General features: G+C 49.1%; 1 protein-coding gene across 3 annotated transcripts in view; it reads left to right on the top strand.

The window, feature by feature from the left end:
- Positions 1 to 23,755, top strand: part of Rassf5 (Ras association domain family member 5) — a 66,954-nt gene that overhangs the window by 27,448 nt on the left and 15,751 nt on the right. For 2 of the 3 annotated variants that reach the window (XM_021160848.1, XM_029479910.1), the window contains exon 2: positions 4,297 to 4,418. In XM_021160848.1, the coding sequence (XP_021016507.1) occupies positions 4,297 to 4,418 (122 nt within the window). Of the gene's footprint in view, positions 1 to 4,296; positions 4,419 to 16,548; positions 16,881 to 23,755 lie in introns of those variants that run through there. The other variant, XM_021160862.1, reaches the window with a different exon arrangement.

The following is a 23,755-nucleotide window of genomic DNA, read 5'->3' as shown; positions in this document are numbered from 1 at the left end:
CACTCCCTCAGTGAGAGTCCTGTGTTGGAGGATATTTGACTGCACTTTGAACACCAAGATTGTGCACTGAAAAAAAAAAAAAAAAACTTGTTGTGGCCTGCCTCAACTGTAGCACATATCCTTAATACAGGAGCTAAATAAAGTCAATCCTAGATCCAGAGGCAGAGCAAGCTGTCAGCTGTCAGGGGACTGAATGTAAGTAATCAGAAAGGAGGGTCTTTGAGTTGAAGGGGACTTAAGACAGTGTGGAGAAGGAAAGAGAGCTTTTTCCCTCTGGAACATGGGTAGAGTAGTAGTGTACTGGCTAGTTTTGTGTCAACTTGACACAGCTGGAGTTATCACAGAGAAAGGAGCTTCAGTTGAGGAAATGCCTCCATGAGATACAACTGTAAGGCATTTTCTCAATTAGTGATCAAGGGGGGAGGTCCCCTTGTGGGTGGGACCATCTCTGGGCTGGTAGTCTTGGGTTCTATAAGAGAGCAGGCTGAGCAAGCCAGAGGAAGCAAGCCAGTAAAGAACATCCCTCCATGGCCTCTGCATCAGCTCCTGCTTCCTGACCTGCTTGAGTTCCAGTCCTGATTTCCTTTAGTGATGAACAGCAATGTGGAAATGTCAGCTGAATAAACCCTTTCCTCCCCAATTTGCTTCTTGGTCATGATGTTTGTGCAGGAATAGAAACCCTGACTATGACAAAGAGGAAGGTCAGCTGGGAACATTCTCCGCCTCTCTGAGCCAGCAGGGTTTTCACCAGAGCATCTGGCTCCTGAATATTCATTGCTAAAATCAAACAACTGGGATTTCTGTTTTTAAAGCAACAGTCTTCTCTTACTTGTACTTGCGTCTTAGGCTAGCACAGAGTATACAGCAGTCCAGGCCTTCTACGTGGATGATGGTGGCATCTACCTGGCCCAGTTTCACCCAGGATCTGTCTTCCTGTGCCCAAACTGAACACCAGATAAAGGTTATAACACATAGTAGGACACCAGAGACAGAGGCTGGGTCGCAGGGATGAGTTGCCTTGAGAGAAGGATGGCTGGGGGTGGGGTAGTTCTAGGGGTCCCCTGGGACATGGCCAAAGCTTTAGAACATTGACTCACTCCTGCCCTGTAGGACAGTTTCTATGTGTAGGATGGTCTGGGGCTCAGATGTTACCAATGCTGGCCTAGAAGCCCTGAGTTTGGCATTTCCAGGGGCTGGGAAGTATGAAGATGTGTTCCAGGAGTTTTGCTGCCGCCATGACTACATGGTCTAATTAGAGTTACTAATTATTAAAGTTACTGGTGTGCATGTACATTCCTTGTTTTTAATTGCATTGTTATTTTGTTTTGTTGAGACAGGGAACCTACTATGCAGACCAGGCTGGCCTTAAACTCTGCCCTCTGAGTGCTAGGATTAAAAGTATGTGCCGCCACACAGTTTTCTAAAGGGCGTGGTGGTATATATACTTTCTGAAGTTCCAAACCTGCTCTTGGGAGTCTTCCATTCCTAGCTTGACCAGTTCAGTTTCAGAACTATAAAAAAAGGTCTTCCTGAGGTGTTGGGGCATGTGTGTGTCAAAGAACAGCAGTGAAAGAAAGCAGCCCAGGTGCACAGAACATGCCAACCATGGCAGACACTGCGAGGGGAAGGGAGTAAACCCTGTGCTCTCTGGAGGCATCCCCTCTGGGGACACAGTGGCTCTCACCATGGAGCGTCAGAGTTTCTAGCCACCCTCTTTTTCATGTCCCCACTTTTTTTTTTTTTTATTTTTGACTCTGGAGCATTCTTCAACACTCAGAGCATGACCAGAAGCCACGCAGGTGTGTCCCCAGAGCTGAGCCCCAAATGGCCCCACCCTTTATGGGCTTGCCCCCAGTGTTATATTATCAGAAACTGGCATTTCTGGGGGCTACAGTTGAACTAGGCACAAAGCCCTCTGTGCCTTTTACCCACTGAGGGTGAGCTATCTCCACTGAGCTGTGTGTCAGCCATTGGAGCTCCAAGACACCTTTGGGACCCTGAAGGGGCATGATGTGGCCTCAGAGGACTGACCTTACCTGTTACGATTTCTGTTGGTTGTTGCCCGACCCCTACCCTCCAGCTTGACACAAGCCAAGGTCATCTGGGAAGAGGAAACTTCAGTTGAGAAAAAAATGCCTCCATCAGATTGGCTTGTGGGCAAGTCAGTGAGCATATCTTCTTGATTGATGATTGATGTTGGGGAGCCTAGCCCATTATGTGTAGTGCCACCTCAGGGCAGGTGGTTCCAAGTTGTGTAAGCTATGGAGAGAGTCTTAGTTAACGTTCTGTTGCTATGAAGAGACACCATGACCAAATCTTGTAAAGGAAAGCATTTAATTGGGGGCTTGCTTACCGTTTCCGAGGGTTAGTCCATTATCAATCGTCATGGCAGAGGGTGTGGCTACAAGCCGGAAGGCATGGTGCTGGAGTGGTCACTAAGAGTTTTACATCCTGACTGCAGGCAGGGACTGGGGGCTGCAGGGGCTGGGGGAGACACTGGGTCTATTGTGGGCTTTTTAAATCTCAAAGACCACTCCCAATGACACACCACCTCCAACAAGGCCACAGCAACGGATCCTTCCAAACAGTTCGCCAACTGGCAACCAAGCAGTGAGCATCTCTGAGGGCCATTCTCCTTCATACTACCATAAAGAGCAAGCCAGGAAGCAGTGTTCCTCTGTGGCTTCTGCTTAGCCCTGCTTCCAGGTTCCTACCCTGACTTCCCTTCATGATAGACTATAAACTAAAATTAACTCTTTTCTCCTCAAGTTACTTTGATATTAGTGTTTAATCACATCAATGGAGAAAAAGCTAGGAGGATTCCAGGGAAGAACTAAAGAATGGGATGCTGGCTGCTTTCCCTGAGGACCCGAGGGATATGCGCACTAAGCTTCTATTAGCCGTCACCCCAAGAAGGTGGACATGAAGTTAGACCATGGAGGAAGGAGGAGGCGTAGGGTTCTGGAACCTATGTCCCTCTATTTGTCAGGGTCCTTATATAAGGTCTATAGCCTGGGGGCCCATTTGAGGAGATTTAAGGAGGCAGCTGGGGACAGCAGGGATCATATTCTGGAATTCCTCAGCTGAGTGGGAAGAAAACCAGCTGCCTCAGGGCCCCAAGATAGAGTATGCTGCCTGGCAGCTTGCAGAAAAGGAGACCAAATGTGCCAAATTTGAAATTTAGTAGATAGAAGGGATTCTCGGGGTACCTGAACCATCATGAGCCAAGAGTGACCCTCCTTCTTCCAGATCATCCATGCAAGTCCAGGCTTTGAGGTCCCTGCCCCCAAACCCACGTACTCTGGTTTACCTCAGGCCCCTGGCTTCAAAGTCAGGAGAGCCAGTATTTGGAGAGCTTTGCCCTGACTGAGCTGTGGCACCTTCAGGACAAGGGACCACAGCTGGCCCAGCAGCCATCTGTGGGAACCCTGTCTTCTGCCAGCCCCTCCCTCCTGTCCTTTTCTCCTGCCCCTGGCTGAGTCTCTCTGCTTCTTGGCCCCTTGGACCGCCCTTCCCTTTTGCCAAGGAGGCTCTAGAGGAAGGTCCTGGGAAACAGGAAACAGCAGCGTATGCTCTGCCACTTGTGGTATGTGCCACTTTGGGCCTCCATTTCCATCTCTGAGGAAGTCCCTGGATGAAAGTCTAAAGGTTCTTTTCAATTCTGGACATTAAGTCTCTACTTCCATAGATGAGAACACCGCCTCTGGAAATGTGTGCCTTTCCCCCTGTTTGGGGTATCATCAGTGGACTATTCCAATGGGGTTAAACGAAGCACCCCAACATTTCTGGTCTAGACAGGGCCAGAGAGAGAATGCATGTGATAATGACTTTGCCTTTGGGGTAATTTTAATGCTTGCAGACATACCCTCTTTTGCCTGGAGAAACATCTTTACGTCACAGGGTGGATAATACCTATGTTTTATAGATTGACAAAGCGAGGCTCTTCCAGGGATATATGGCCTCTGGTTATCAATATGTATTGGTAGAATGGGCGCATATATAGCCAGATGATCTGACTATGAAGAAATCACTGAGGACCCCAGATCCCAATAACGAATACAGAGTCACACCAGATAGTGCAGGCAGAAGCTGTCTGCCCGGGTGTGAAGCATTTGCTGCCACCATTTGTGCCAGTGCAGAGGTCAGACATCACCCTTACACCGTCCCCTGCGCTCCCCTCCCCCCTTCTTCACTATACTGCCCTTCCCATCAGCGCTAAACACAATCCCAGTTTCTCTGGGTAAAGAAGGTAGACCATCTACCTGACCCCTGACCCCTTTATCTCTCTCCCTCTAGACTGTAAATTCACCTGCCACCCGGAGTGCCGCAGCCTGATCCAGCTGGACTGCAGACAGAAGGGGGGCCCTGCCCTGGATAGACGCTCTCCAGAAAGCACCCTCACCCCAACCTTGAACCAGGTAAGCAGGGGAGCCCACAGGCCAGGCCGGAGAGCAGCCCCTGTAGGTGGCACAAGTCCATATATACAAGCTGTTCTCTGGCCACATGGAGCCTCAGACACACCCTACCACAGGGGTCTGGGAAGTGACAGGCCTGCCCTGTAGATTTCTCCATGAAGTCTATTTGGCCCTGGGTTCTGATCCAGGTATAGGTGCAGATGGGAGCAGAGTGGCTCCTAGAGAACTTTCTAGAAGACCTGAAGCTCCACACATCATCTTGCCTTTAGATCATAGATCCTTCCAGACTTCTCAGACCAACCTTTAAAGGGGCTGGGCATGTGTTCTTTCTCTGCAGAAGCAATGGGAGTATGGTGTCCTCAGTGGCTCATGATTCTGAGGTTTGCAAAGCACACAAATGGCCATGCATCTGAACTTTAATGTTTAGAGACTGGGCTGTAGAGGACAGAGTGTATTGATTGTTGTGTTAAACATTCATCAAGTATCTGTTATGTATCAAGTGCTGTTGAGGATATGCAAAATAAGTGATAACTTCAGAATGGTCCACAGAGAGCTTCCATGCTGGCTGGGGAATTGTAACACAGCTGACTGGTAGATACCAGGACATGTGTGCAGTAAGTATCAACCAGGTGTTTGGGGTACACTGTGTAATATTTCTGCTAACATTTAAAAAAGATCAAGGAAGGCTTCCCAAAGGAGGTGACATTTGATATGAGCCTTGTCCTTCAGGGTGAGGGCTTGCTGGTCAGGGAAGTTAAGTGTAAATAGGACATTACCCACTTATTGATTTAGCAAGGTTTTAAGTGTCCTCTATGGGGGACTTAGTGATACAGTTAAGAAAAATGGCTCGTTCCTGTCTTGTACTTACAGCAAGGTGAGGAAGGAGCAAACTGACTGTGAGGGGGAAATGCACAGGCATTATGGAGGACTCACAAGCAGTCTCAAGTCCCCACAGCTTTCAGGCATGTGCTCTGTGGTGCCCAAATGCCTGGCCCTCCCATGGACATTCCCAGGTCCCTGCTGTCTCTGTGCCTGCTCCCATGGAACAAGTGTGATATGTGCTTACAAGGGATTTTATCGAACTGTCCTAAGATGTACATTGAAAGCTTCGGTGCCCCCTCTTCAGCCTGTGGGGTCATGGCGACTCTAGCAGAGTTTGCAGCCAGGCCTCTGGGAGCAGCCTGGCCTATACATGAGACCTGAGATGCACTGATGAGCAATGCAGATTTCTGTCTTGCATTCTGTCTTATTTTGCTTTGCTTTGCTTTTTTTTTTTTTCTGCTGTTGGCAATGGAACCTGAAGCTTGCTGGGCTGGTGCTTTGACTGAACTCCCCCTCAGCAGCCTGTTAATGAACATTCCCTTATAAGACAGAGGACAAATAGCGCAGCATCCCTATAAGGGTTGTTTTTGTTGTTGTTGTTGTTTTGGTTTTGGTTTTGGTTTTTTTTTGGGGGGGGTTGGTTTTTTGGGGGGATTTTTGTTTCTGTTTTTTCCTTCTTGTTTTTGGAAGCAGGGTTTCTTTGCATAGCGTTGGCTGCCCTGGAATTCAATCTATAGAACACACTGGCCTTGCTGGCCTCCAACTCAGAGACTCACCTGCCTCTGCCTCCTGAGTGCTGGGATTAATGGTATGTGCCACCACTGCCCAGCCCCTAAAGTGTATTTAAACAACTGCTTTCCCCAGTTTCTCTTTCTCTTCGAGTACTGTCAAGTCTGTTCTTTCTGCTCCCAATCTTCCCTATCCTGGTTCCCCACTCCCTGGATCTGCTTCTTGGGGTCTCTCATACTCTGTCTAGGACAGGCTGCAGAAGGAAGCAGTTTGCCCCCTCCCCTGAGACGTCTGGCCCTGCCTGGAGATGGTTTGGTTTGTCAGCTGGGACCTAGTATGTAGAGGCCAGTGGTTCTGCTAAGTTGCAATATAAGCCACAGAAAGGCAGGATGGCAGCAACTGGCCCCAAATGTCAGCTGTGCTGAGGTAGAAAAGCCTCTGTAGGCTGTGGGCCAACTCCCAGGGCTGTGGACAGAAGGCAGGAAAGGGCATGGTTTTATTGCATACACACACACACACACACACACACACACACACGGTCTCTTTCTTAGAATGATGGCCAGGAGGGGCACTTTCCAGCAGTTCTGGCCTCCTTGGAAGAAAAGGCATCCTAGAGCCCTCTGGCTGAGTCATGGCTGTCTATCACAGAAGCAGCTCTGCAGCATTACAGAGATGTAAGAAACCCACACGGTGCCAGCCCCCAGCAGCAACAGCTCCTGTGGGCCCAGGTTTCTGGGTGCTGCCGCATGAGCCTTGGACAGGCTTGGCCCTGGCCTTCAGTAGAGTGCCCCGCCAGGCTCTGTGGGGAAAGCCAGGCCCTGATCCGGGTTCTTTGCTTCTTCTAAGAAACCTGTTCGTGCTGATTTCCGCCTTGGCTTGGACTGTGATACATGAGAACGGCAGGTCCTTTCTCCTGTCTGACTGCTGTTCTGCCTGGCTGAACTAACTCACCTCTTGCCATCTTCCTGAAGGTTTATCAAGGCAGAGGCCTAGGCCTGAGCTCAGCAGGTGAGGGCCTAATCCAGGGGATCTATTGTGAGGTCTCAATCCGGTGGCATTTCTTCTTTTTGCTACTTAAGGGAAAGAAGAACATAGATTTTTTTTTCATCAGCTGGAAAGAAGCAGTCTTACATGAATTTTCATGTATCCCACTGTATAAGCATTTACATGTGTGGGTGTGGGTGTGGGTGTGGGTGTGGGTGTGTGTGTTACTGAGAATTGAAGCCGGAGTCTTGTGCACTCACAAGAGGCATTCACGATCCACTACTGAACTGCAACTCCCAGCCTTTCATACATTTTTCAAAATATGACTGAGATCATTCTACAGATAGTATTTGGCCTTCACCTTTTAAAAGCAATAATGGCAGATTTCTGACTATCTCAGCAGAGGAAGGAAGAAGGGAAGGCAGATGTGGGAGGGCAGGATGGCTTAGAGCCTCATCTCTAGGCTGCAAACTCCTGAGGCCTTGTGGTCCCTGCACCTCCTTGGGAAAGCATGCGAGTTGCCTGCTTTTGCAAGGCAAAAGATGAACGGTTTTACAAGCCTTTCCTCTGGGATCCTCAAAGCTCCATGCCCTTCCCTCAGGCACCCTTAGTGTGATCAGACACATCTCCTGCAGGCCTTTCCTCTGGGATCCTCAAAGCTCCATGCCCTTCCCTCAGGCACCCTTAGTGTGATCAGACACATCATCTCCTGCAGGCCTTAAAAGTGTTCTTACTATGTCACCCCAGTGCACCCCAGTGCACCCACAGTGAAGCAGCCCAGCCCCTATGTGACAGCGACTCAAGAGAAGATGCTGCACTTGGCTGCACTTTGATTCTCATCCGAGCGTGCTCTCCCGATCCAGACAGCTCTGGCCCTCTGGCTGTTGACACACTTTTCTTGGGAATGGAATACACAGATTGTAAGAGACAAATTGAATCCCCCCTCCCACCACCACCACCCTGTTACTCAAACCCTATTTCCCATTTCTTCTACCCAGTAGACTCCTGAGCATCCTTCTGCAGAGACCATCTCCTCCAGCAGCAGTTCCCGAGCCACAGGCACTCTCTTGGCATAATCCTGCTTGGGGCCTTCTAGCCCTGCCTGGCCTTGCTGCACATGACTTGTTTATTTCAGTTCTCTGTGCATACGAGCGTTTTTTAAAAATTTATTTCTATTGACTTGTTTGTGTGTGTGTGTGTGTATGCTGTATATGTGCACATGTGTGTGTGTACATATGTGTGTGCTGTATGTGTGCACATGTGGGTGCAGTATATATGTGCACATGCGTGTGCAGGTACATATGTATGTGCAGTATACGTGCATGTGCGTTTGTGGGTACATATGTGTGTGCACATGTGTGTGCAGGTACATATGTGCATATGTGGAAGCCAGAGATCAACTCTGGGCATTGTTTTCTGAGACAGTCTCCCTGGAGCTTGGGCTCACTGATTAAGCGAAGCTAGCTGGCCAGTGAGCTCCAGGAGCCACATCTGCAGCGCTGTGATCACAAGCATGTGCTACTATGCCCAGCTTTGTACATATGTTTTGGGGATCAAACCTTTGGAGTGGGTAAAAGTCCACTCATCGATCTGACAACCCAAACTAGATATGGTCAGATGTCCTAAGGCAAGGGGGAAATTACTTCCTTCTGTGACCGGCTGTTCTAGAGGAAAGTATAGAGACTCCAAGAAGTAGATCCAAGGTCAAAGCCACAGCTCAGGTCCTTAGGTTTGTGTGGCAAGCAGCATCTGTGGGTGCATAAAGACCATGTCTCTCTGCAAGCACACACATCCATTCGACTAACCATAGAGGTCTAAGTCATTGTGCCACTGTGTAGGTGACCCTGTACCATTTCACCCAATGGACAAATGACTTCCAGATCTCCAGAGTGGATCGACCTGGCTGGTGGCCCTTCCACCCAGGAGGTCTCTGTTTCCTTTCTGCCTACATTCCCACCCCCCAAACATCACACACCCCTCCAAACAGACACACCCCTCCTCCCTGCCGTTCCTTAACTGAGCCCGCCACAGCTGAGAACTGACTCAGTTGGCAGGAGTTCAAATCTCCTGACTCCTAACCTGGAGTCACACAGGTTAGGAGTGCCTCCCACAGCACACTGTCTCCACTCCAGGCCCTGCTTTCCCAGGTCCTTCAGAAGAGGAGGGGCTGCAGTCTGTGAGCACGGGGCCACCACACGGGGGAGCCAGAGAAGAGGAAGAAAGGAGTCTGAAAGGACAAAAGTCTTTTTGTTTTTAATTTTTCATGCAGTATATTTTGATTATATTCTTTGCCCTTCTCCAAGCTTAATGGCTCTCTTCTTTGTCACAGAGATTCTTGGTGGATTTACTATATATATATATTTGTGTGTGTGTGTGTGTGTGTACACACACATACAGCCTGGAAATTCAAGTCCTAGAATTACATGCTGTGGCACCTTACCTGGATATACTCCTGTGTTTTGAAACTCTATCATTGGGTACATACAGTTCTAAGATTATTATGTCCTTATAATTGACCCCTTTATCGATGTGAAGTAGCTGTCTTTATCCTTGGTAACATTCTATGAATTGAAATACTTTCTTATATAGTTACTGAACTTTTTTTTTGAGATGCTGGGAATTGAACTTGGGGCCTCACACATATCGGGCAAGTGCGTTACCACTGAGCTAATATTCCCAGCATTGCATTCTTTGAATTCCTGTAAGCTTAGTTTTTCTTTTTTCTTTATGTTTTAAATTTTTTAATCTATTTACTTTACATCTTGATTGCTGTACCTGCCTCCCAGTCCCCCCTTACATAATCCCTTCCCCCTCCCCCACTCTTCTCCTCTGAGGGGGTGGAGCTCTGCCCCCCATCCCCCATATGGCTATTTGCTTTTTGTGCTTGCATGTGTGCAAGTATATGCATGTAGTGTTTGGGGGGAGGGGGACAAAAGCTGTGTCTGAATCCATACCATGTATACATGTAGAGTCCAGAGAGGGTGTTAGGTGGCTTTCTCTATCACTCTCTACCTAGTTAGTGAAAGACAGAGTCTCTCACTGAATCTGAAGCCAGCCATGTGTGCTGGGTGGCTGGCCAGGGAGTTCTTGGCTTCTGCCGGTCTCTGCCCTTTAATGCTGGAGTTCCAGGCATGCACAGTCATGTTTAAGTTCATGTTGGAGATTCAGACTTAGTCCCTCATGCTTGCAGGGGAGTGTTCTTACCCACTGAGCGATCTCCTCAACACTACAGTGTCTTCCTACAGCCGTGTGTTGTTTAGCCATAGGGATGTGTTCTGAGAAACGGGATTTGTCAGTCTGTAAAGGTCATGTGTTGACACAAACTTTGGCATGGCTTGTTACACTCTTGGCTTGTGTCGAGTGTATGCAGATACATGCCTTCAGCTTCCCATGTCTGAAAAGGTCCTTGTTTCGTCTTTGGATATGAGTTGAAAATTCTAAACTGAAAGGCTTTTTCTTTTGTTACTTTAGTGTAAATTCATTTGATACACCAATGTCACTATTATCTCTCTTGTGGTTCTCACCTCAAACTGTTCTCTGTCTCGGGTCATCTGTATGTGACACAGTCTCCTTCCCAGGCTGTGTCTACATCTCCCTCCCTTCTCTCTCTGGTTTTTAAGACAGGGTTTCTCTGTGTAGCCCTGGCTGATCTGGAACTAGACCAGGCTGACCTTGAGCTCAAAGATCCTCCTGCTTCTGCCTCCTGTGCAGGAATTAAATGTGTGCGCCACCACCGCCTGGCCCGCTCTTTACTGTGACTTTTGACTATTTGAGTATCATGTGCTTTGCTGATGGATATTTCTTTTGCTTGGGGTTCATTCGCTTTGTTGGCTGTGTAGGTTTATGTTGCCCTCAAAATCGGGGAATTTGTAGGCATTTCTTCAGGTTTTTCCACCCTCTGACTGCTTTCCTCTGGGGGAGTCCACTTACATATATTATCGTTTGGCTCTTTGCATTTGTTCTACAGCTTACTGCTTTTGGTCTTTTTGGAGGTGTTGTTGTTGTTGTTGTTGTTGTTTTCTCTGTTTCCTTGGGGCAGTTACTACAGCCATCCTCTGTCCACCATAAAGTGGAGGCGACCTGCCACCTATAGCATGTGAACATTAGCACGAATGCGGAAAAGGCGGAGATCCAGCCCAGTCTCTCCTGGCAGACTTGGGAAGCGAGGGAACAGCGTGCATCAGATTCCCACCGGTCTCTTCAGTGTTTGCTTGGTTCTCATGATTACAATTTAGCCTATGTTTCTGTCCTGACTCGTTTCCTAGAGAAGGAATGGATCATCTTTCTCCCAGTGAATTCCAGAAGTGGCCAGACAGGTGCCAGCCCGTCCACATGTGCCACAGGGGAGCCAACTCTCTCTACCTGACTCTGGCTACACTTGGCATACCCTGTGCCATGGCATCTGTGTCAATTCCCTACCATTTCAGAGCCAGCACTACTACCTAACCTAACAACTCACCTGCACCCAGAACCTTCCACACAGGAGCCTCTCAAGGCCACTTTGCCCGGCATAGGGAGAACTCATTTTTTGCCGTGCCAGAGCCAGATACCTTCAAAACAGGATAGTACCTGAGAGCCTGCCTCTAAAAAGGGATGGAACTCCAATTCTGTCCCCCGAAAAGCTTGGGAGCCCCTGTGACATTTCTTTGTGCTCCCCACAGCCTGTGAGCAGTGGTCTTCCAAGATGGTCATTCCCGAAGCCCTGAGGTACATGGCAGCAGGACCTTCCTTTCTGTGGGTAGTACCATGAGGGCTAAAATCTCACAGTAGAAGGCCACCCCACCCCAGATTCTACAAGATTAGCCGCGCACTGGACGGGGGACCTGAGGGAGAAAGTTGCTGAACAGAAACACTCCTGTTCTCTAGTTTCACGAAAGGACAACAAGGGCACAGACTCCAGACCTGGCCCCAGCCTGATCACGAGCTCTTCAGGGCGTCAGCTTCTTGGTGTGGGTGGCTGAGTTAATCCAACTGCACTCACAGTGTGTATGCATCCAGACTCTGTCGGAGCTCTTAGCCTGGCAGTCAAGCAAGAGAAGCGTGGTGTGGGCTAGTGTCTCCGAGAAAGTGAATCTCCAGTGAGTCTAACCTAAATGGTATACAGATGCTTATCTTGTAAGACAGGAAATCGTCTGTGGAAAAACTGAGTTGTCTGCTTTACACGGCCCCATGTCGTGCTCAGAAATGCCACCCCAGGGACGGGAGATAGCGGTCTTAAGATTGAACCTAAATAAGACATCTGGGAAAAGGATGCCTCTGAGGAAGGTGTGGGACGTGTGGTCATCACTGGGGGACAGGAAGCAGAGGACAGAGGAAGGGGTGTGTGTATGTGTGTGTGTGTGTGTGTGTGTGTGTGTGTGTGTGTGTGTTGAACACATACATCTATGTATGTATACATGTGGTAGCCAGAGAACAGCCTCAATGGCCATTCCTCAAGAATGCTATTTACCTTATTTCTGTGTGTTGGGGTGGTATGTGCAGGGGAGTACATAGAGAATGCTCATGCATGTGTGTGCATGTGCATGAGAGGCCTGGGAAGGGCATCAGATACCTTCCTTGGCCACTCATGACATTAACCCTAACACTCAGTGACTCAGCTGACCTGGCTGTCCAACAGGCCCAGTGGTCCCTACTGTTTCCTCCTCCCCGGCTCAGGAACATAGGTGCGTGGCATCGTGCCGGGCTCGTTATATTGGTGTTGGAGGTTGAACGTAGGTCCCCGTGCTTGTGTGACAAGCCCTTTATTGACTGAGCTGTCTCCCTAACCCCCAGAAGAAGATTTTGACAAACAGAGAGAGCACAAGAAGGAAGGATGGCTTCTGGGAATGCAAGTCAAATTTAGCACAGCTGTAAGGAGGGAACTTGGTTGTGGCTGCTGCCTTGATGGTAATGGGCTGAATCTCGGGACCTGTCAGCCAGCCCCAATTAAATGCTGTCCTTTATAAGAGTTTCCTTGGTCATGGTGTCTGTTCCCAGCAATAGAAACCCTCCCTCAGACACTGGGGCTGAGTTAGGAGAGATGGCTCAGAGGTTAAAAGCACTGGTTCCTCCAGAAGTATTGGGTTAGGTTCCTGACTGTCCAGTGGCAGCCAGCAACCATTTGTAACTTCAGTCCCAAAGACTCCAACACCTGGACTTCAGGGGCACCAGGCACATAGGTGGTGTGCAGACATACACAGGCAAACACACTAGTCCTTGCCCCCCAGTGTCACCGCTTTTCGGGAACATGCAGAACCCCAGGATGAATATGACAAGGGCCATGATCTCCTGTCAGGATGACATGTGAGCCAGGAGGACAGCCTAGCATCATGTCTTTCATTGCCTGGCCCTGAGTCAGGGGAGTGGGCCACTCACCATTCACCAAGGGTTTCACAACCTGCGTGGTGCAGGTAGGGCTCTGCACAGCACACTTCGGGCCCAGTCCTGTCCCTGGCCCCATGGGCAAGGTCAGGCAGATCCCACGCTCTGTGGCTTACCCCTTATAAGTTTGAATTCTGCCACCCAAGCTCCTCCACGCCCCCTCCATTCCCAGGGACAATCGATATTACTGGTGTTCATTATTCAACATCAAGATTCCAACTAGGTGTTCACGACAGATTGACAGACAACAGACAGACAGACAGGCTTCCTCCTTTTCAGACTCTAAGGCCTCAGTCAGGATTTTTCCCCCCTAAAAGCTGCTCAATATGCTCTATTGGGTATGATCTTTGCTGGTTTCTTTTCATCCCCTGGGACTCTTTCTGCAGCCTCAACTTTGCTGACTTCTTACTCCTGGCCTCCTTCCAAGCCTAGATCCACTGGCAGGCGGTGGTGGACGGGAAGGATAGCGTACCTAGGAGTCAGGAGGTTTTGCAAGGAATGAGCTGGATAGAACAAGTTACTGCCATTAGGGTTTTTTTTTTTTCACCTGTAAAATGGGCATAATATGACCAGCAGTCTCAACTAACCTGGACCCTTGAGGTCTCTCAGACACTGAGCCACCAACCAGGCAGCATGCACCAGCTGATATGAGGCCCCCAACACATATACAGCAGAGGACTGCCTGGTCTGGCCTCAGTGAGAAAAGATACTCCTAACCCTCAAAAGACTTGAGACCCCAAGCAATGGGGAGGCCTGGCAAGGGGGTAGGATGAAGGGATGTGGAGGTAGGGACATCATCTTGGAGACAAGGGGAAGGAGGAATGGGATGAGGAACTGTGGGAGGAGGGCAGACGGGGCAGGTAACGACTGGATTGTACAAAAAAATAAAATAAAAGTAATAAAAAATGTTTAAAATGAGCATAATACCTGCTCTCAAGGTTATGTAGTGGCCTAAGCGAAGTGTGGGTATCAAAGGCACTCCGAGGGACTGGAGAGATGGCTCAGCAGTTAAGAGCACCGCCTGCTCTTCCAAAGGTCCTGAGTTCAAATCCAAGAAACCATGTGGTGACTCACAACCATCTGTAATGAGATCTGATGCCCTCTTCTAGTGTGTCTGAAGACAGCAACAGCATACCCACATACATAAAGTAAATAAATCTTTAACAAAAAAAAAAAGGCACTCTGAAAACCCTACTCAGCATCACCTCACAGTGTCTGGAATAGCACGGAGCAACGCTCTATAAGAAGGCAGCATCCCTGAGAAAGCCTTCCTCCCCGCTTCTGGCATCTTATATGCTATACACAAGAAGAGACTTGCGCTGGTTCCTGGGAGGCTGGAGCCTCGCGTTTGACAAGGTTGTTATTAGCCGTGTTTGAGATCACACGTTCTGAATGTTGTAACACTGAAGTGGGATTGCGGAGCTCTGTCAGTGGCCCCCAAGGATACAGGGTGGTCACAGAGGATCTGAGGCCCATATTGTTCCACTGGGCCTAGAGGTCGGCTTTATTAAAAACCGTGAGGCATTTTCTAGCTGGACAACGAAGGTAGGAGGTTGGGGATGGCCTCCTCTGAGCATTCATCCAATCAACATCAGAGACGTGGAAGCCGATAGCAGCCTCCTGGCTCAAACCGCTGTCTCTGGGGAAAGCCTCCCAGGCTCTAAAGCACCCATTTGATGATTGCTGTGGGCAGAGCCAAGCCCTTCCTCAGCATCTCAGGGAGACCTCCCGTGACTCCTAGCAAACCTTCCTTGCTCCCTTACTCTTCCCCCATCTCTAGCCTGCTATCTGTCTTTCCTTACCTGCCTTCTAGGGAGAGGGAGCATTCAAGGTTCTGGGTTGATGGCACCACCCCAGGGTGCTGTTATCTAATGGTTTCTCTATGGGGTGATGGAACCATACTGTGTTACAGCTTTAAAGCCCCTGAACACAGACAGGTTTGACTGAGGAGAGGAAGAAGGTTCCTCACAAAGTAACCACTGCTTAAAGTGGAGTGTGCAGCTCTGTGTCTGAGGCTGGGGAGTCTAACCTTCTGCCAGCCCCAGCCTCCCAGGCACTGGATTAGTTCAGAATTTTAAGAACAGCCACAAAGACTTGGGTCCTGAGAGCCTGCCTCCTCACCCCATCTCCAGGCCGTCCTGGGGTCCACAGACTCTGGAAGTGCAGCTGGCTCTCTCTGAAACACGGGCTTCCAAAGGCTGGGTTTTCACTTCCTGGAGCTCCAGGTTCCTCTGCAGTTCAAGCTGGCAGAGTGTCCATCAGACAATCCTACCCCAGCAGATGGATGGGACATCACAGTGACGCAGAGCAAATAGACCCTCGAGTCACGGCTCTGGCCTGCCCCTGTCATACATGGCCTGTTTGCATGACTCTAAGCTTTGCCTTCCTCCTCCATGCAATGGAATTAATGGCCTCTATTTAATGTTTAAAATTAATGACAGACAGCATGCCATCACCCAGCACATATGGTTGTTGCTCAAACAACGGTAGCCCAGATTGCTGTCAGACCTCTGTGGTCTGGAAGGATCTGTCCCAAATAAGAAAAGCACTCCTTCTAGCCCGCCTAGGAATGACTTGATCTGGCAGAGAGCCTCCTTCATCAGACTGCCAGGAAAATGTGCAAATAACCCGGTGCTGTCTGCCGCCTCTTTGATGGTGGAGTTCCGTAGATGGAAGGGTGGATGGGCCTCACCCTGCATCACTTTCTCCTGGGACTTGCAAGTGCTCATTAGACCCGGCAGTTTTCTCTGGCCTTTTCAAGTTAAAACATTGCTTCTTCTCCAGGCAGGCAGGATAACGATTTCCCTCTCCTGTTACTTCTCTAACCACCACCTGACCTAGCGCCTGGAAAGGCAGAAGGATATCAGGGTGAAGGGATGGAGTAGAGGGCATGGGAGCAGTGGAGGGATGTAACTTTACTCCAAAGCCATCACCACAGCAAGTGAGGAAAAACTGCTTCCAGAAGCAGCAGGAAAGGGCCAAGGGAACTGTCCCCCTCAGGTCCATCCTGGTTGGTCCCTATGCTGGAATCTCCACCAGGAGTCCTGGGCACTCAGCCGGGGGGGGGGGGTGAGGGGGGATGAGTGACACCCAGCAGTGTTTTGGGGAACCTTGCTAGAGGAAGTGGCTTTAGAGCTGCACAGAGCAGTACAGGAAAGGCACTGGGAGGGAGGTGTAGGGGTGGCTTGTCAGCACATGGGGCGGGGAGCCAGCAGGCAGACACAACGCTCAAGACCACAGATGGGGGTGCCAGAGAGCAAGGTGCGGGGGCCCCAGGGGCCCCAAGCTGTACAGGCACTTGAAACCCCAGTGAAGGAAGCAAGCACAGACTGCCTGCCCGAGAGCAGCCTGGTAACCCACTAGAACCCGCACCTGGGCGCAGAACAGAAGGGCCCCTTGAAAACAGCCCCTGCCCTGCGGTCCGATGAGCTCAGACTCGGGCGGGGCCCAATGACCGTGGACAGCAGCATGAGCAGCGGGTACTGCAGCCTGGACGAGGAACTGGAAGATTGCTTCTTTACGGCTAAGACCACCTTTTTCAGGAATGTTCAGAGCAAACAGCCTTCAAAGGTAAACCTGGTGGTTACAAGCGCCCTCAAGGGAGAAAATAAGCTCCATGGTCTCCGAGGGAAACTGTGGCATCCTGCCTCCCTCGGGTAGAGCCATGCGCTGGTAGAGTGGCTTTGGGGCCTGCTCGACTCTGATCAACCCTCCTTTCAGTATTTCCTGTCCTTAGACCTTTCAGAATGGCTCTCTAGGATTTGGAGACCTCACTGATTCATGGGTGGCTGCATGTTCACGTGTGCTCGAATGAGTAACGGGACACCTTCTCTGTCTTGTTCCCCTCCTGATCTGAGTTTACAGCTTGCAGATGGGAAAGATGGGAAATGGCACCCAGACCCTCAGGAGATAAATACAAGTTGAGACTTCCGTGTTGTATGTGGCTAGGAACCATTTTAAAAACCTAGTCTAGCAACTAGGTTTGCAGAAGTCCGGAATGGTTTCAGAGACGGGCTCCTCGCCTAGGCTGCCGTCATACTACTGTTTTAGGTCCTCAGTAGGCTTGGGCAATCTGAAGGGATTGTGTGATTCTTAAACATGCTGGCCTTTGGATACCCAGCCAGGCGGGTCCTCTGGCATTCTCTCCTGAGTGCCAGCAGAGCCTCCCATGCAGGCTGCCATGTGTGTTGGCAGGGGCAAAGGTGTGATGTTTATTGAGCTACTTAGGCAGTCAGTTCTAAGCCAGGACTGGAGAGGCCACCTCCAAGGGACAATTTGTACACAGACGAGAGTAACCATTAGCAGGTGTGTGGCAAGGTCATCGTTAGGACAGGTCCAAAGAGAATGACCTCAAAACTTCCCTAAGTCTATCTGGGAGGCTCCTTTGTGAATAATCCACCTTGCCTGCAGGGCCTGTCCTTGCTGAGTTCTGACTTTGGGCTCTGAGCCTTTCCTTGATGAGCTGGTGATCCAAAACCCAAAGGCGGCTTGTGATTTTACTAAAACAAGCCTGTGGAGCCAAGGACTTGCTTTTGGGGTTGGGGGACAGGAGGATAGTAGTTCCTTCTGTGGCTAGGTAGGCCTCAGGCAGAAAAACATCAGTGTACAGGGGAAGTGTCCCACCCTTTCTTGGGGTTCTTGCTTCATTGTGAACCCCTCCCCCAGTCTTGGGCGGTGGATCATAATCGAGACTACAGATTTGGGAGCAAAAGAATTGTGAGCAGCTACAGAAAATACCTGCAGGGCATGGGGAATTTGAAAAGCTTTCTAGGTTATTCTGACCTGCAACTGTTGTTTTATTGATTTAGCAAGTTTTGTTACTGGCCTGGGAAGAAATGGTTCCTGTTTTAAAAAAAAACATCTAGCTTCTGACTTGCTTCTCACTGTGGGGCTGGTCCCAGAGGGTGAAAGCTTTGCATAGCCAGCGTGAGAAGGGGCCTCCACAAGAGTCTCTTTTACTTGCCCATTGAAAAAGGCAGTTGTTTCTGTTATTCCTGAAGAGAAATGGAAATAGCCTTACAAAGAAATATGCTGACATGGGCCTGGGAAGGGGATGGCTTTCTCTCTCCATTCTCTCTCTCCCTCTGGAGAGATGGCTTGCTTCAAGCCCAGGCACATACCCCCATTCTCCCCAGTGTAGATTTTTTCCCAGAAGCGGCCCTCCTTAACTTTGTATTAAAAAAAAAAAAAGAATTATTTATTTATTTTATATAAGTACACTGTAACTGTCTTTAGTCACACCAGAAGAGGGCACTGGATCCCATTACAGATGATTGTGAGCCACCATGTGGTTGCTAGGAATTGAACTCGGGACCTCTGGAAGAGCAATCAGTAACCTCTACTGAGCCATCTCTCCAACCCCAACTTTGTATCTTGGATCCATTACATGTCTTGGGTCCTTTGCACACTTCTTTACCACTTTGTCAATGTCTGTACTCTTAATAAGGATAGGAACCCTCTCTAAGAAACTCACCTTCTGTAAAACAAGATGGCGGACAGTACAGTAAGGGTTAGCTGCTCCAGGGAAGGAATGGAGGCAGCATGACCCAACTTATCCCTGAACATTCAGGACTGTTGTCAGGGACAGACAGCTTTTCTCAGTACTGGGCTAGCCTTTGGCACCAGGCTTACCCAGGGGTGGTGTAAGGCTCAGTGACTGGGCTCTAAAGTGCTCCCACTGGCATTGCAGAGGTGTGCAGGGCCAGCGGACAGCTGAGGAGGCGCTCGCCAAACTTTCTGGGGATTCCTCTTGTCAGTGGATTCCTCTTGTCAGTGGATTCCTCTTGTTAGTGGTGTTTTGTTGTTTTGTTTCTTCTTTACTAAATTTCCCAGCTCTACTAGACTCTTGGAGTCTGGAAAAGATTTCAGAGTGAACTGCCGTATCCTGACCCCATCCTGACCCCTAAGCAATCTTTGACTCCTACGTAAAGCGAAATTGCATTTGAGCTTCTAAGAATTTTTTTTCTTATCTCAAAGGGAAAGAGAGCATGTGTTTCCTTGGAGACTCCGGTCCCCTCAAGAAAGGCCGAGATTCTTCTGTAAATAGCCCTGTCAGAGCAACCTGTGTCAAGTCTTCAGTCTGTGCTTGGTGGGGCAGAACTGCAGGAAAGCCCCTCCACTGCTTGGCACCTTCCCCTGGAGGTTGTCCCTGACAGTCCCACATGCTTCTCTCCAGCCTTTTTGATGGGAGTGGGAAGTGAGGGACCCTCACCCCTTCATACTTAGGAGGTGTCTGGGGACAGCAAGGAGGAAAGGGACCAGCCCTGGGCCCACATGCTCTTTCCTCTGCAGAGGTGGCAGCTTCCTGGGGCAGTGTATTACATTTGAATCAGACTGGGGGCCTTTTGAGTCACACTGGCCAGTTTCAGGATGTTGAAGTGGGTACCCTCTGGATACCTTCCTGTTGACTGAGCAGAGTTTGTGTTTTCTGGGCCATGTGTACTAAAATGGGACTTCTGCTGGTTTGAAGGAGAATGAACCTGAGAGGCTAGGCAGTCTGTAAAGTTTGTACACTTACCCCCAGCTAAGATACTAGACATCTGCATGTTCAACAGATCTAGGACCGGATGATTCTGGGAGCCCAGCAGGGCATGGGGGCGGGGAGGGTTGTTCTGAGGAGACACGGAGCCTCTTTTGAACAATGCCAGAGTGCCACACTTGTCGGATGGAGGCAATGAGGTAAGACCGGCAGGAGGACTTGACCAGCGTGTATCTAGTGAGGTAGGGCCTGAACTAACCAACTGCTTCTCAGGCACTCTTCCTGCCCGGTGCGTGACCAGGACAGACACAGGCTTTGTCTTCTCTGGAAAGATACAAACAGCCATAGGCTGGATAAGGCACTGTAAGTCCCTTGCATTCCTCCAAGGTCAGGGGACCTTGACTCTCTGCGCCATGGCAGAAGGTCACTGTAATCTATTAAATATTGTTTAAAACTTATTTCCAGTGTTTATCCTAAAATGGAAAGACTACTTGCTGAAAAGCTCTCCTGTTTTTTTTTTCCCCCTGTGGATGTGGAGAAGGCAGACAGGCTCTGTTTATGATAGCATTATAGCTGAGAACACCCTGCTCCCCAGCTCCCCCACCACCCAGCTCTCTTTGGACTGCTCAAAATGTTTGAATTCTTTTTTTGTTCAAGAAAAACACCAGAAGGAAGCAGGCTACAGTGTTCTATACAACTCCTAGTTCTGTGTCTCATTTCTTCCATTGCTCCTTTGCCTGCAACAGGGCCTGTGGTTCTCAGGGGACAGCAGGCAAGCCTGGCGACCCTGAGACCAGTCTAGGAGATGCTCATCTTCCTGCCAGCAGCACACCCAGGCCTCAGTCACAGCATCTGCCCCTGGCCACCTCGGCAATTGAGAAAACACTAAATATAAGCCAGCTACAAACTTGGAGCAATCAAAATAAGCCAGGAATCGCAGATGGACCATCTTGTGGCTTTCGTGTGCTGTCCCAAAGGCTCACCCTGCCCAGGGCTAACCACAGACGATTTTGGGGACTGCTGTCCAGGAATGTGGTCTCTATCCCCTCCCTTCAGTTTGTTGCCTCCTTGGGCCTGTGCAACTGTGCTTTTCCCTGAGGAGATGCCAGTCCTAAAAGAGTGCCAACTGTGCCCTTCATGCCAAGGCAGCAGTGTGGACTTGGTTGCAGAGGTAGATGTAGACTGCCTGCTAGCTGACTTCAGTTGCCACAACTTTTAGCTTGTGCAGTCAAGATGGGTTACCTCTTATGACAAATCATCCCTAGGTTTTAGTCACTGTATAAATAAGTTGATTTTCCATTACAGAGAATTAAACTGGTAGCAGTCAGAGGAGTGAGGTACTCAGAATAACACCAGAGGTTCTTGTAAGCCAGGTCTAAGAAGAGTGTTTTTTTTTTTAAATAATTTCATACATGGGCTCCTCCTCTGATCCCCACCATCCCTCTCAAATTCACGACCTCCTTTGTTGTCATGTATGCATGTGTATATACATATATGTGTGTATATATGTGTGTGTGTATACATACATGCATACATACATAAGTATATGTACCCACTACAGGTAAGTATAGCATATATATATATATATATATGTGTGTGTGTGTGTATATATATATATATATATACACACACATATATGTATATACACACATATGTATTCACACATACACATGCGCGCACAGCCTGCTCAGTCCATTCAGTGTTGGTCATGTGTGTATTTGTTTAGGACTGACCATGTGGGATTGGCTAGCCTATGTGCCTGGAGAAGACAGTTTTCCCTCTCTCCATAGTTCCCAATCGCCTTCATGTAGGAGTGGGGCCTTGCAAGATTCCCCCATCCATGCTGGCCCATCAATTGTTTCGAGCTTGTTGAGGCAAACAAACCTTGAGATTTCATGAGTGCAGCTCCCCTGCCGTGTATACAAGGCACAGCCTCAAGCAGAGGTCTAGGTCATCTGGTCCTTACAATCTTTCCACCCATTCTTCCATGGTGTTCTGGAGCCTTGGGCCCAGGGGTTGTGTAGTAGATGTATCCATTGTGGTTGGTATCCCATGGTCTGTTGTTCTCTGCATTTTGGCTATTTGTGGATCTCTGTAATAGTCTCTGTCTGCTGCAAAAAAGAATTGACTTTGATGAGAGGTGAAAGCCACACTTGCCTGTGGGTGTAAGGATAAGCATCTAGAATGCTGTTTAGGGATACGGCTTAGGAGAGCGGCAGGAGTATATTCCCCTGTAGGTTCTATCGGCTCACCACCCATGGGTAGCTGTTTAGATTTACCATTCCAGGCATGAGTTCCCTCTTAGTAAGCTGGCCTCAAGTTTAATTACATGGCTGTTAGTTGCCCACAAGATGTAAGGGCCCCATTACTACACCCCTGGGGACATCTTGCTATACTGGCCATTGTCATAGTCCATAAGTTCTACAGCTTGTTAGGACTGGCAATTGCTTTTCTCCTTTGGCAGCTTGCACAGAACCTTTGGATGCTGGGAACCAGTCTGTAGGGAAAAGGCATCTCAATGAGCTAGAATCAGTTCTACTAAATTCCTTCTAGTCCTGCATCCAAAGTGTCTGCTATCTTTAGCAATAGGGTCAGACCTCCAAGGTCTGGGGGGCAACCTAGGTGACAGCAATACCCTATATTAAGAGTCTCTTCAACTCCCTTGATCAACAACTCAAAAGGGGAGTATCCCATAGCTGGCAATGGGGCTTTGTTAGTCTAGCTCTTGCAGGAAGCATTATCACCCCAAGTGACATAACTTCATATATATGTATGTATGTATGTATGTATGTATGTATGTATGTATATATACATATATACTTACACATACAGACACTCTGTGTGTGTGTGTAAATATAAGAGTCTTCTACCCAATTGACATTGGCTAGAGCTGCTTCAGGCCACACCTAACCACAAGAAGAACTGGGACACAGTGTGTGGAAAGCCTTAGCAGTCTCTGCCACGCTTCTCCTGACTCCCTCTCTGAATCTTGGGAGCTCTGTTCACACTTTCTCAGGAAAGAGTGTGATCTCTGACCCCTAGCTGGCTGGGAGCCTGAGGAGTTTTAATCACTCCTCTGAAGTAGTTCCAAGGGTGCCCTGCCACCTGCATGGGGATTACTCTGAGTCACTCTTTGGAACTGGAGACTTAAGGGACCTACTGGCTTCTGAGTCTCTGCAAACAGGCCCTGGAGTTGCATTAATTCTTGCCTCAGATTTTCAGACTGTCCAAAATCCTGTTTAGGAAACACTTGCTAGTTCAGAAATTTCTCTAATAGGGATGCAAGTTGAGCCCTTATCACAGATTCCCAAGAAGTCCCTAAGCTGGTAACTAAAGGCCAGCAAGGTACAAGGCTATGTAACCAACCAACCAACCACCCACCCAGTAGAAGAAGCAGACCTTGGCCCCTGCCTACAGGGCTCCCCTTTACTCTCATCAGTGTGCTGGGCTTATGAGTGACAGACCTTTGAGATCTTTCCTAGCACCCAGGGTATAGGACAGTAGGCAGAACTGTCACAGAGTCCCCCAGCCACTAACTGAGGCTGCGGCCAAGTCACTTCACCCTCAGGCTCAGCTCCTTTATCTAGTCCTCTCCAGAATGCACACCTGTGACGGAAGTCAGCCTTTATTTTGCTCCCGAGAAAGGTTTACCTCCATTTGTATGGGAATAAACCCCTCTCGCCACTTCCTCCTGGGCCTGAGAGGGAACTAGGTAGTGAGCTCTTAATGTTTCAATTGTAAGGATTTCTGCTAAGGGGAGACCAGGAGGAGACCTGGATGCTAGCGTGGTCCTTCCTTCCAGCACCACCTGTACTTAGCCAAGCCAGCCTGTTCACTCTCAGAACTCAGGGCAGACCGCCCTGTGTTCTGTGCCAGGCCCCTCGCCTCGACCTCTTTCTTTGTAAGATTAGATTATTTCTGTCGATTGAGCTGGAATTTACCCGTTTCAGTGTGTGGAACATATACC

This window comes from Mus caroli, chromosome 1 (assembly GCF_900094665.2).
Source record: "Mus caroli chromosome 1, CAROLI_EIJ_v1.1, whole genome shotgun sequence".
In the NCBI taxonomy this organism is placed as follows: Eukaryota; Metazoa; Chordata; class Mammalia; order Rodentia; family Muridae; genus Mus; species Mus caroli.
The sequence above is the reverse complement of the archived record's forward strand: the minus strand, read 5'-3'. Positions and strand labels throughout refer to the sequence as shown.